Source organism: Gavialis gangeticus, unplaced genomic scaffold (genome assembly GCF_001723915.1).
Source record: "Gavialis gangeticus isolate Ggan-Ray unplaced genomic scaffold, GavGan_comp1, whole genome shotgun sequence".
Lineage (NCBI taxonomy): Eukaryota > Metazoa > Chordata > Crocodylia > Gavialidae > Gavialis > Gavialis gangeticus.
The window spans coordinates 182644216-182657666 of record NW_017729032.1 but is presented as its reverse complement, the minus strand read 5'-3'; the positions used below and the strand labels follow the sequence as shown (position 1 = coordinate 182657666).

Sequence of the window (13451 nt, the reverse complement as noted above, 5' to 3'; positions counted from 1 at the left end):
GAGGGGGGATCTAGTGGCCTGTTACAAACTAGTCAGAGGGAACCAGCAGGCATTGGGGGAGTCACTGTTCCCCCGAGCACTACCAGGAGTGACTAGAAATAATGGTCACAATCTGGCAGAGGGTAGATTTAAGCTAGATATCAGGAGGCGCTACTTCATTGTCAGGGCGGCTAGGATCTGGAACCAACTTCCAAGCGAAGTGGTGCAGGCTCCTACCTTGGGGGTGTTTAAGAGGAGGCTAGACGAACACCTTGCTGGGGTCGTTTGACCCCAGTACCTTTTCCTGCCATGGCAGGGGGTCAGACTTGATAATCTGCTCAGGTCCCTTCGCACCCTACCAACTATGAAACTATGAAACAGAAAGGAATACAAGCTTCACAGGGCCAAAGAGAGAGCAGGCTTGACTACTGCATTATAATGAAGCCATTCCCTTAGAAGGTGGAGTCTTAGCATCTGGCCCCTGGTCTCAATACTGTTTCTATATTTTATCTAACTCTGTAGTGCAAAATGCTTGTATCCCAACAGCTGATGCACTCTCCTGGCAGATGGCAGGTGGGGTTTGAGCCCCCTCAAACTGAGTTGGGGTATTGAACCTGAGTCTTAGTTGTGGAGCTAGTGCTTTTACTGTTCTGTAAAAGGTAATCATCATGTCTTCTTACCACTCCTTCCTTCTCCTGTGGCCAGGGGGAATTAGTTATCTGTATCCAAAGGATCAATTGGGGTGTCTTTAGTCCAGGAAGTGATTTCAGTCTATAAATCCTGGTTTCACACAGTTGCCTAACTAGCCAAAGTCCAGGAAGCAGATAAGATTTAAGATGCATCCCTCACTATAGCAGTTCCTGTTGGCTAGCATGGGCATCTCCTTACTCAGCATATGGGGTATTGAGAGTCCCATTCTGAGGGACTTAACTCCACTTTTCTTTCATTTTATATGCAACCTTGGTGCCTTGCTTTGGTTATGAGAATGTCAGTTCTGCTTGGTACCTCCCCACGCCAAAATCTCTCTGAGGATCTGGGCCAAAATCCTCCTTTTCCCCTCCCCACATCACTGAATTGGTATTTGTGTATTGTTTCTAGCTGAGTATTTAAAACAATGACTTTGACTGCCTGTACTTAGCCATAAAGTCAAAAGCCCGAGGCTGAATCAATTCAGTCTTTGCAGGTTAGTCTAAAATGCAGAGATTAAACTGAGAAACAACTGAACAGACATTCACTTTTGATTTAGGAAATGCAGCCACATGCCTGCAGTGGCTCAGGCCAGAAGCCAGGGAGCACTAGTGCATGGCTCTCTGGCATGCAGCCAGCATGCCTGTGTGTTTGCTTCCACTTCCCAATGCCCCTGAGGTCTCTGGGCTTTGCAGTCCACAGTCACATCAGCAGGACTCTGCAGGGTTGCTCATCATTTAATCTTCCTGCTTCAGGTGCTTCTGGAATTTGTAGTCCACAGTTGCAGCCAGCAATAAGTTTTTTAGCAGGGCAGTTCTGTACCCAGGGAAAGTAAAGTTTAACCCCTTCTCTGGCCCCAGACTCCAGCCAGGGTTTGCCTGTGGGGAGCAGTCCCTGCCTCCCCCCCTACTCAACCCCCCAACCCTTCTCTGCTGGAGCAGACAGCACAGCCCAGCCCAGGGCTAGAAAGCATGCTGGGATGTTGGGGGACTATGATTTAGATTGTACCAGGAAGGGGTCTGGGACAGAAGTTTCATAAACCCAGTTTGACCCAAATCAGTTAAATCTGATACTACATTCAACTAGTTTGATCTTAAACCATTTTCAGCCATTTTGAAACTGGTCTGTGTGCACTGAACTTTTGTTCTGTTGTAGGTTTAAACCAGTTTCTGATTACGTAAACCAGTTTATGTGCAACTTCAGTTCGTAGTCCACGGGGATATATGCTTGTTGGTTATTTAGTACTTTCTCTTCTTTCTTTTTACAGCAAGAGATTTTTCATCATTCATCCCTGCTTTGAATAAACTAATTTTGGAAGTAGATAACATGATTAGGCAAAGTGATTGGACTACTAGGTAGTAGTCAGTAAATACGTTATAAACTGAAGATTGGGTTGTTAGAGACCCATCATGAGTCAAAGTAAGAGACTAAGGGTTCTCCATGATCCTGTCCTAGGACAATTTGCAGGAAGTGTACCTGTGACCAATAAAACAAATGGGCTACTGACAGTACCGGTAAATGCTGAACGAAAAGGAAAATGTGGGGCGTGCAAAGGAAGCTAGTATGGGAGGAGGACAGAATGCGTAGTTGTTAGAGGCGCATATGTTTCCAAACCTAGGAAATGTTTGAAGGATCCCTGGAGAGAGAGAGTATGAGTCTTATTGTCTTCATGTACTTGAGTAATAATCTTTCTGTTGTGTATGAATCAGTGCTAATTGAAAATGGAAGGAAGATGCACATTTACAACTATACCATAAAAATACCTTAAGAAAATATTCAGAAAAGAAGATCCATGCTGTTTCAGTACTATCCTGCATTGTTCATATTCCATATTCTCCTAGCGACATCAAAGATGTTTATCCTAGAGCCACACATTATTGATTATAAAATACCATGGCAACTAAAGTGCCTTAGTCTATGAAATCAGTCAACAGCCACCACTTGTTAAGTGCTGACGTTCATGTAATGAGGATTTCTATCTTTAGGAAAAAATTACTATCTTCACAATTCAGAAAGTGTTCTGTGTAGAATTTATTTTATTGTCTCTAATTTATTTGATGATTTTATTAGGCTGCATCCTAGCATCACACTAGTTTAAGTGGAGAGGAATAAATTGTCATCTTTATGAAAACAACAACTGACCAAGTTTAGTTCAATTGCATTAAAATATGTTTATTTTTAAAGCTCGGATGTTGAGTAAAAATAGTTCAATGACAATGGACACTGCAGTGGGAGAGGAGCAGGGTGTAGCAGATTCTGGACACACCCTGTTTTCTCTGCATCCACCATATGCCACTGAGAGAGAGGCTACTGGGCTAGATGGACCTATGGGCTGATCCAGTAAATGGCATCTTTTGATGTTTTTGTGAAATATTTCTCTTAAACCTGTGGATGGCAGAAGTTAATAACTTAAGGTGCCTATACACATACAGGGAAGCTGCTCTGACATGCTGTAATTACAGCGCGTTGGAGCAGGCTCGATTCATCAAGTCTGCTGGAGCATGGTAATTACTGTCCTCCAGCAGACTCCAGTGTCATATGTATCACTGTCCCTATGCTGAAAAATGGCAGTGGGGCACTTTAAAACTTGCTCAGTGAGCTTTAGTTAAATCACCTCTGCCACCATTTTCCAGCACGGGGATACTGATACATGTGACACTCCAGGCGCTTTAATTAGAGTGGCTCAAGAGCTGCTCTGATTAAAGTGCCCCACCTCCCCCCCACCCCACAGCACATCTATAAATGCCCTTAGCTACTGTTGCAATTGGAGTTGCTTTACAAGGTGTTTGTGTGAAGACTATCGCTCCTTCTCCTTTTTTCCATTTGGAAATTTGTTTGAAAACAAAGGCATCAGTAATATAGCTTTACTCCGTTTATCCTAAGGAGCATTTTAGTGCTGTTAGGGATTATTTTTCTGGAGGAAAGCTATGCTGATTGTGTAACTTTTCTCTTTTTTAATAGAGGCCAGTAGCTATTTTGACAATAAATATGACAACATTCCTGGTGCGTGTGTGTCTGCATGTATTTGGGGGATGAGAAGGATAAAAATTCCAGTTAATAAGTTATTTAAAAATTATTCATGATATGAATAAATATGTTGTCAGTGTATTCATTTGGCATGTGGTTTAGCTCATACATTGCAAGGCATCTGGACAAGCAATTGTATTATTAGTTAGGGAAGGAGCTGTATTTTTATGGTTCCTCTCATTCTACCTCCTCCACCCCAACATCCAAAAATGTTGTTACTCTTACTGGGTTTTTCTAACAGGAAGGTAAGCAGTATGCTTTAGCAAGTAAATTGTAAGAAGTTTGTTTCTTCCCTTTCTGTGCTACAGATAATCTGTTTAGCAAGGAAAAGTTCCAAAGCTGATGACAACTATTACTAACACTACTTCTGCTTCCTCTTTGTTCTTCTCCTTCTCCAGCTTGACTAAATTTAAATCACTGTTATCATCATATGTTAGTGTATAGGTATGCAGTTGTCTTTGGAATGGAACTCAAGCTGATTGCCAGGCATTTTTATTTTTACCTGGACACCATATTTAAATCAACAGATATTTTTGCATGGTAATTTGCATCTAAGACAAAAATGGTTGGAGGGAATTATATGCTAATATGTTTCATTTCTGAATGTCAGTCTTTTCCTGTAGATTGATCTGAAGTTCATTTAATAAGCATTGCATATCTTCAAAATGTTTATCGGTGCTCAGAGTAGAATGCTGCTGCATCGTCAGCTGTTTCCCATGGACTATGGTTAGGAGGCAGTACAGCTGGGTTTTGTTCAGGGTTTTAGGTAGCTATGTTACTTGTTCAGGGAGTCTTAATATAGTTAAATTTTAATTGAACTTTTCCCCTTCCTTCTTTTACTTTTAACTAGGAGAGAGAAACAGACGAAGAAGATGTCAGGTAGCTTTCAGTTACATGCCTCAGAATGAAGATGAGCTGGAGTTAAAAGTTGGTGACATCATTGAAGTGGTGGGAGAAGTGAGTAACTTTTACCGTGTACTGTACATGTGTACAATTCTGGTATGTTTTGTGTATATTAATCATTCGGATGGCAATATGCTTTAAAAACAAAATTAAAAACAAGTGTTATACACTATTCTTATACATATGTTTAAGTTGCTTTAGGGTTCTTTTTGGCCCTTGTGTTTCTGCAATTATATGTTGACATCAGCTGTTTCAGACCTCTACCTGCAGGAAGTGGCTCATAGTCCATACCATGCATGCATACCTAAGGTAATAGAAAAAGCCCTTCCCCATATGTTCCAGGTAAATCATCTATAAGGAAGAATGATCTCCACCTAGTGACATGCATAGCTAACAGATTTTACTGGAGCCATTTAAAGTTCAGCTAGGAAATTCATCTCATGTTTCTTTTACTAACTAGTTTTGTAATAGGTTCCTTTTTTCTGTAATGATTTCCAAGTTGAGGCTAAAAATAATGTATATTATGTATGGACGTTGAGTCATAAAAGTTAATGGGAATCAGTTTGCTGTAGTAGCGGTTAGTTATGAAGGCTTAGATGCTGACCTTTTGAAATGGTTCTGAATGAGTGCATCTGCTCATAAAATTGATACCACGGCATTCAGGCAGCACACTGAAGAGCTGGATCTTGCTCCACTTAGTCTGTTGGAAGTTAGCCCATTGACTCAAGTAGTACCAAGCTTAAGTTCCAAAATACTAACATAAAATCTTTAGAATGAGTCAGGATTTCTTCAAACCCATGTAATTTGTATTTACTTAACATTAAAAGTACCTAAGAACTTAGTCTGATAAAAAAGTCCAGTAAAAGGCTCAATTTTAGGTTTGCATAATTTATTTCTTAAGTTGTGTGATGGTTTTTTTTTTCTTCACAGTGAGTGAACAGTTCATAAACCAACCCTAATAGAAATGTGATTAGTTTTATTTTTGGGGGTTTTTTTGTAAAGTCTATTGCAACCTACAGTCAGATCTAGCAGACTCTACTTACGATAGCAAAATGTGAGGGGCTTTAGTAATCACTGTCTCCTTAACATGATCGCATACACTAGTGCTGCACATTTTGTTCTTCCCAGAACCAGACATCTCATGTCACCCTCACTCTCTCTGTGAGCAGAATGGTAATAGGGAATGTCAAGATTATGAGATATTAGAGAGGACATTTGAAAGACGCAGTTAACCCAACATTTTAATGAATTCCAAGGCAGCATGAGAATTGTTGTCACTGCAATTTTGAAGCATCTTTGACCTTGCATGAATACAGAAAAATCTTCCTTGAATTGCCCCACTTAAAACACTGATAAGTACTTTTTTGAAGGACAAAGAATCAAAATAATTTCTTACTCAATCCAAGTAGGCTGGCCTTGAGGAATAACTTTCCCTGTCTTCCCCCTTCACACACATGCAGATAATGGTATGTTTTTCATAAATAGTTGTTTTAAATATTGTACAAACACTTTTTAAATTAGCAATATGCACATCTGGCATGGACCTGGGTAGTGCACTGCCAGGATTGCTGTGGCGTTGGAAATGTTTGCTCGTGGTTAACATGTAGGCAGGATCATGGGGAAGTGACAGGAGACAGGTTTGTACTCCTTTCCAGTATTCATTTATGTCCTAGGGAGATATAGGTAACTGACAATATCAGCTATGTGAGTTCTTCCTTATGGACTTCCAGCTGCAGTAGTACAATACAGAGCAGTATCTTAACCTCGTCCGTCAGAGATTGGCAACGTATGCCTGCAGGCCTGATTTAGCCTGTGTAGCCAGATTGTTTTGTTTGTGCCTCCTCTGGGGCAGGTCAGTGAGGAACTGTGCCGAGACCAGACAGCTGGAAGCTATGCCTACACTACTGCTGCTGTTTTTCCCTAGACCTCTTCCCCCTCTGCCTCCCTGCTGCCATGGCTGCAGTGTGGGTTCAGCTTTCAGTGGGTGAGAAGCTGCACTGGGGCTAGGAAGTGTGGCCCCAGTTGTGCCTGCACTGCAGCCAAGAGGTAGGAGGTGGTGTAGGGGAAGTAGCAACAACACTGACAGGTTCCAGCTGCCCCCTGCCTTGGTGCATCTTGGTGCCCTGCCATGTTGGGCCTGAACCAGGATATTCCTGTCCATGTCTTGCAGTGGTAGCCATCCACTGTCCTAAGTAGTATCAGATTGGATTGATGGAAGAACAAACAGAACTCTTCAAATCACAGTGAATGTAGTGACACAGCACTTCTTATAACTATAGTTTGCCTTTGGAGTGGTGGTACAGAATAGAGTGTCATTTATTCTCTCCTGTCCTTGTCAGCTTAATACAAAATCCTAAAAAAATACAGCAAACTTCACTGATTTACTGGGACTTGATTTGATGTGGAAAGTTGTAGCGGTAACGGCATGAATTTCGTTGCTTAGAGGTGCTGCTATATGAAGTGTCATAGAACTACAGCACTGATATCCTTAAACATTGCTTTATGTCAAATAAATGGTCTTGAAGGTAATAATTACAAAAATTAGGTTTTCATAAGAAGTTAGGCCTCAGTCATGAAAGCCAGAAATATAAAGATTTTCAGAAAAGCAGTGTATCATGGTTCATACATGGATCGTGCTTGTAGAATGTTAATATTTACTGGCACCATCACCAAAGTCTGCTTGTTCAAATATGAACATCGTGATGAAAAATGAAAAACTGAATCACAGATTATTTGCTTATTAAAAAAGATTTCCACTGTGTGAGTTGAGTGGGCAAGTAGAACTTTGTGAGGTTGCATTATATATAGCCATCCCCTCTCATTTCTAGTTGCCCCTGCTCTGCATTAAAATCTTTTAATAATGCTCTGTTAGGCATTACTTTTGCAAAAAAAAAAAAAGGATGCACCAATTTAGTTTAATTAGTTTTAGACAGACTTAATTAAACCAGTGGAAATCTCATGGATACTTTTAATTTGGATTGAGTGGCTTACTTCATTTTATCCTGAAAGATTCCTGACTGACTTGAGCTAAAACAAAATAAGCCTGGTTTATACTAGTTTAGAAGATCTCCACAGTATTGTATGCCAATTAAGCTAAATTAATTTTAAAACACATTTGTAGTAGACAAAACCTTAACCTTTACCTGTGGCAGATAAAAGCAAGCTCTATTCTACTACTATTGGTTAGGTTTTAAAATATCAATTGAGGAATTAAAATCTATGGCTGCTAGAGAAGCAAAGATGTCTCTTGGAGTAAATGACTAAAGATGCGCAAGGCAGCAGTGTTTAGCCCTGCTTATTAGTTCATATATGGCACTGCTGACTTGACAATGCAGCTGCAAACCTTGCAGGGGCAGAATTAGCTTGGGGTTTCACTGCAGGTTACAGCCTTGCACCTCCATAGATTACGTTGTTCTATAGCACCTGTAATAGTTACTAATAGATACAATAGGAAGCCTCAAGTAGCAGATAGTATTGTGGGCTCAGGTGGAAGAGTAGCAAATAAGTTTTTGGGATGCTAGGTTTGTGCTTTATGTAAATAGTTAAAGTTTGAATTATTAGATTATATCAGAGCATGTGAGTTGCTAAGCAAACTTGTGAACTGTGCTGCTATGGTTTATAATGTCACCAGAATCCCCTGATGACATGATATGCTAGTAATTTAAATTTGCTTTCTGTTTGTTCTAAGTGGAATATAAATCCATTATAAGATCAGACATTCAGAACAATAGATACAAATATTTATTGTGGAACCATAGCTTCCCATAACTACACAAAGACTGAAATGCCAATACAGAATTCATTAACAAAATTAAATTAGAAATATATTTTAAAACTAACACGAGATGAGACCATTTTCAGCCTTGTTTACTTTAACATTTTTAATGTATGTGATTGATAGCTCTTTCTGTGTAGTTCATCTTCTAGGCTCATTAGATATGACTCTAATTACAGTTTTCCTAAAATATGACTGTAGCTAATTCTCTTACTAAATTGAAATACTCAAATGCCAATTATATTTTGTTATAACTCCTTTATATCACATGAAAAAGTCTTGCTTAAGAGCATCTGGCACATCATTTGGCAGTTTTGGGAATCCATTAATCATGATTTTATTTTATCCTTATATTGCAATATATTTTAAGGACTGACTATGCTTTTAAGTAATCTGTTGGGCTTCTCATAATACATGAATAAGTCTTTGCGGTATTGCAATATATTACTGCAGTGAAGGTGGTTCCACTGTCCAGAGATAAGGCAGTGTTTGTCTCATGCTTCTTTAATGGCTGGTCCATAGAGAAGATAATGGCCTACAGTGGCTATTTTCATGGTAGATGTCTCTGCTGTGGCTCCAAAGATCCAGACCATTCTGATGACCGAAGCTGGGGTTCAGTGCAATTCCAAATGATGGGATTTTTGTCTTTTTCATTTTGAAATTAGACCTAAAAATGAAAAAAAGAAAGGGGAGGGGGGCAGACCTATTCAGTAAGAGAACATTAAAGTTGCAAAATGTAATCACTCAAAAGTTAGGAAATGTCATCGTTAAGGTTACTTGTACAATTTCTAACCTCTGTAAAAGTGAAGTATTACATAGTCGTAAGTTACTTAATGTCACATATTCTCAATACCGTATCTTGTCTGTGGCCACACATTAAATGAGGAGTGTTGCATGATGCACTCAGAGTATGTCACTTGATGGCAAAGGGCTCGTTTTCCTTACCTTTTTGCTCTCCAAAATAATCATAGAAAATTAGGGTTGAAAGGGACCTCAGGAGGGCATCTAGTCCAATCCCCTGCTCAAAGCAGGAGCATTCCTAAGTAGATCATCCCAGGCCAATTCTTAAAAACCTCCAAGGATAAAGATTCCACAACCTCTCTGGGTAACCTGCTCCAGTGTTTTACTACCCTCCTGGTAAGAAAATTATTTCTTGTATCTAACCTAAATTCCCTTGCTGCAACTTGAGATCATTGCTCCTTGTTTTGTCATCTGCTACCACTGAAAACAGCCTAGCTCAATCCTCTTTCGAACCCCACTTCAGGTAGTTGAAAGCTGCTATTAAATCCCCTTTCACTCTCCTCTTCTCTAAACTAAATAAGCCCAGTTCCCTCACTCTTTCCTTATAAGTCATGTCCCCCAGCCTCCTCACCATTTTCATTGGTCCCTCCTGGACCCTCTCCAGTTTGTCCACATCCTTTCTGTAGTGGAGGGGTCCAAAACTGAACACAGTACTCCAGATGTGGCTTCACCAGTGCTGAATAGAGGGGAATAATCACTTCCTTTGACCTGCTGGCAACACTCCTACCGATTCAGCCCAGTATGGCGTTAGCCTCCTTTGCAACAAGGGCTCACTGTTGGCTCATATTCAGTTTATTGTCCACTGTAACCTCCAGGTCCTTTTCCGCCCAGCCAGTCAGCCCCCAAGCTATACTGATGCATAGGATTGTTCTATCCTAAGTGGAGGACTTTGCACTTGCGCTTGTCCTTGTTGAACGTGATGAGTTTGCTTTTCGCCCAATCCTCCAATTTGTCTAGGACACTCTGAATCTGAGCCCTGCCCTCCAGCATATCTACTACTCCTCCCAGCTTGGTGTCATCTGCAGACTTGCTGAGGGTGCACTCTGCCATCTTCCAAGTCATTGATGAAGACATTGAACAAAACTGGCCCCAGAACTGACCCTGGGGTACTCCACTTGATACCAGCTGCCAGCTAGATACTGAGCCATTGATTACTATCCTCTGAGCCTGATATTCCAGCCAGTTTTCTATCCGCTTTACAGTCCATTCATCCAGCCCATACTTAGTTAGCTTGCAAGAATGTCATGGGAGACTGTATCAAAGCCTTGCTAAAAACCAAGGTATATCACATCCACCAGACTCCCTGCATCCACAGAGCCAGTCACATTGTTATAGAAGGCAATCATGTTGGTCAGGCATGACTTGCCCTTGGTGAATCCATGTGACTGTTCCTAATCACCTTCTTCATCTCCAAGCGCTTAGAAATGGTTTCCTCGAGGATCTGCTTCATGATTTTTCCAGGGACTAACGTGAGGCTGACTAGTTTGTACTTCCCTGGATCCTCCTTTTTCCCTTTCTTAAATATGGGCACTATATTTCCCCTTTTCCAAACATCCAGGACTTCTGATTGCCATGAGTTTTCAAAGATGATGGCCAGTGGCTCTGTAATCTTATCAGCCAACTCCCTTAGCACCATCAGGTGCATCCTGTCTGGCCCCATGGACTTCTATATGTCCAGCTTTTCTAAACAGTCCTTAAACTGTTCTTTCGCCACTGTTGGATGCTTCTGCCCAAACTTTGCTGCCAGGTGCATTCGTCTGGGAGCTGATCTTGCCTCTGAAGTCTGAGGTGAAGAAGGCATTGAGCACTTTAGCCTTTTCCGCATCCTCTGCCACAAGGTTGCCTCTCCCATTCAGTAAGGGACCCACAGTTTCCCTGATCCTCTTCTTGCTACCGACATACTTCTAGAAATCATTCTTGTTACCCTTCACATCCCTTGCAAGCTGCAACTCCAATTGCACTTTGGCCTTCCTGACTTCCTGCTTGCATGACTAAGCAGTGCTCTTATGCTCCTTTCTATTTATTTGTCCAAGTTTTGACTTCTTGTAACTTTCTTTTTGTGACTTAGTTTACTGAAGAGTTCCCTGCTAAGCCAAGCTGATCTGCTGTACTTGCTAGTCTTCCTGCGCATAGGGATGGTTTTTTCCTGCATTCTCAGTAAGGCTTCTTTAAAGTATAGCCAGCTGTCCTGGATTCTTCTCTCCCTCAGACTGGCTTCCCGGGGATACTGCTGAGGGGTTCCCCGCGTGAGTCGAAATCTGCTTTTCTGAAGTCCAGGATCCTTACTGTGCTGCTTTCCATCCTTCCTCTCCTCCGGATCCTGAACTCAATCATGTTGTGATCACTGCTGCCCAGGTTGCCATCCACTGCTGTGTTCCTCACCAATTCATCCCTGTTTGTGAGCAACAGGTCAAGAAGAGAGTGGCCCCTAGTTGGCTGCTCCAGCACTTGTGCCAGGAAGATGTCCCTAGCGCTTTCCAAAAACTTTCTACATCAAAGCAGTGCTTTATTCCACTCTTGACAAAACAGTTCCCACTTTGGTCCTTTTAGGCTCTGGCCCTTCCTTTCTCAGCTACCAAAAAGCCTTTCTTTTTTAGGTCTTTAGGCTCCTCCTCTCTCCTGGGTAGCCAGTTTCCCCTAAGCATGGAGTTTCTCTTGGCCCTTCTTCAGACTTGGCATCTCCAAAGAGTCTTTTTCCTTAGTCTTTCTAAGGAGTGACTTTGGTTTCAGTTCCATCGCCCCTGAGACAAGGTATTCCCCAGGGACCTCCTCTTATACCCAGTCCTTCATGACTTTGACTTAAAAGCTGTCCTCTATATATAATGCTCAGGATATATTCATTTTACTCTGATACTTGACCCAGCTGCCCTGAAACATCTATTCTTAAATAGGATGTGCCTTGGGAGAGTGTTGACTGGTTCTGGGCCACCCTGCTATAAAAGGAAAAGACCATGTCATTACGAGAAGGATAAAAAGACCATCTATTCATTTGTTTAAATAAGGCTATATTTCCTCTGGTGGAGAAAAACAATATGTGGTAGTACCGTTAAAGATACTATCATAGTGTTATTGTACAAGGAGGGCAAATTAATTTTTTTACATGGGAACTAAGTATTGGCATTTCTCAACTTTTGAAAGTTTGATTTTGCAAACTTAATGTTCTGCACAGATAAGGGCTTTGTGTGTGTGTTTGTTGTGCTTTGTTTGTTGATGTACTATCAAGACAGAATCATCAAAACTTCAGGCATGCTCAAAGTGATGTATAACACACAGCTTGTGTGAAAGTCTTTGCAGCACAAATCTCTTGCAGTTTTTCTTTCTTTTGCCCTTTCATGACTGTGACTGATTTTATTGAACCGTTGTTGACTAACAACAGACCAATATGCAAGGTTATAGAAGGGCTTATGTATATTGTATTCACCCCTTGGTTACTCTGTTGGACATTAACTTTTTCTGAGAAATCTGGTTTTCCACATTCTGTAGATAACCACATATACTACTTTGAATAGAAGAGAAACCTTTTTTTTTTTTACTTCAAAAACTATTGAGTAAACCTTTTTAATGACACAGTTTTTAAACATTCAGGTTTTACCTTCACCAAAGCACAAATGTTCTTAACCGGAGCAAATTAACTTGAGGTAAAATCCTGTGTAAACAGGGCAGTTTGTAATTTTCACATGAGTTAGATGGGAATCTTAATTTGACCTTTTAATTCATGTGAAAACTATAGACTGCTTTTTTGTTTCTGTAGGATTTTACCCCAGGTTAGCTACCACAAAATAACAACATGCTGTTTTTGCCTAGTTAAGAAAGTTTGCTGCTGCATGAGTGCTTTATGAGCACTCGCGGTGCTCTGGTGTGGTGCCAGAGGACTGGAAGAGGGCCAATGTGATTCCCATCTTCAAAAAGGGGAGGAAGGAGGACCCAGGGAACTATAGGCCAGTTAGTCTTACCTTGATCCTGGGCAAGCTTTTTGAGAGAATTATTCTGGCACATGTCCACGAGGGCCAGCAAGGAAGATTATGCTTAGGGGCGACCAACACGGGTTCATTAGAGGCAGGTCCTGTCAGACCAACCTGGTGGCCTTCTATGACCAGGTCACAAAATCCTTAGATGCAGGGGTAGCAGTGGACATAGTCATTCTGGACTTTTGGAAGGCCTTTGACACTGTCTCTCACCCCACTCTCATTAAGAAACTGCGGGACTGTGGTGTTGACACCTACAGTCAAATGGGTCGCCAACTGGCTGGAGGGCCGCACCCAGAGAGTGGTGGTGGACA

At 41.2% G+C, this 13451-nt stretch overlaps 1 protein-coding gene across 5 annotated transcripts in view; it reads left to right on the top strand.

The window, feature by feature from the left end:
• SH3KBP1 (SH3 domain containing kinase binding protein 1) overlaps positions 1-13451 on the top strand; it is a 470950-nt gene that overhangs the window by 215025 nt on the left and 242474 nt on the right. For all 5 annotated transcript variants that reach the window (XM_019524798.1, XM_019524796.1, XM_019524797.1 and 2 more), the window contains one exon: positions 4544-4650. In XM_019524798.1, coding sequence (XP_019380343.1) covers positions 4544-4650 — 107 coding nt within the window. The remainder of the gene's footprint in view (positions 1-4543; positions 4651-13451) is intronic.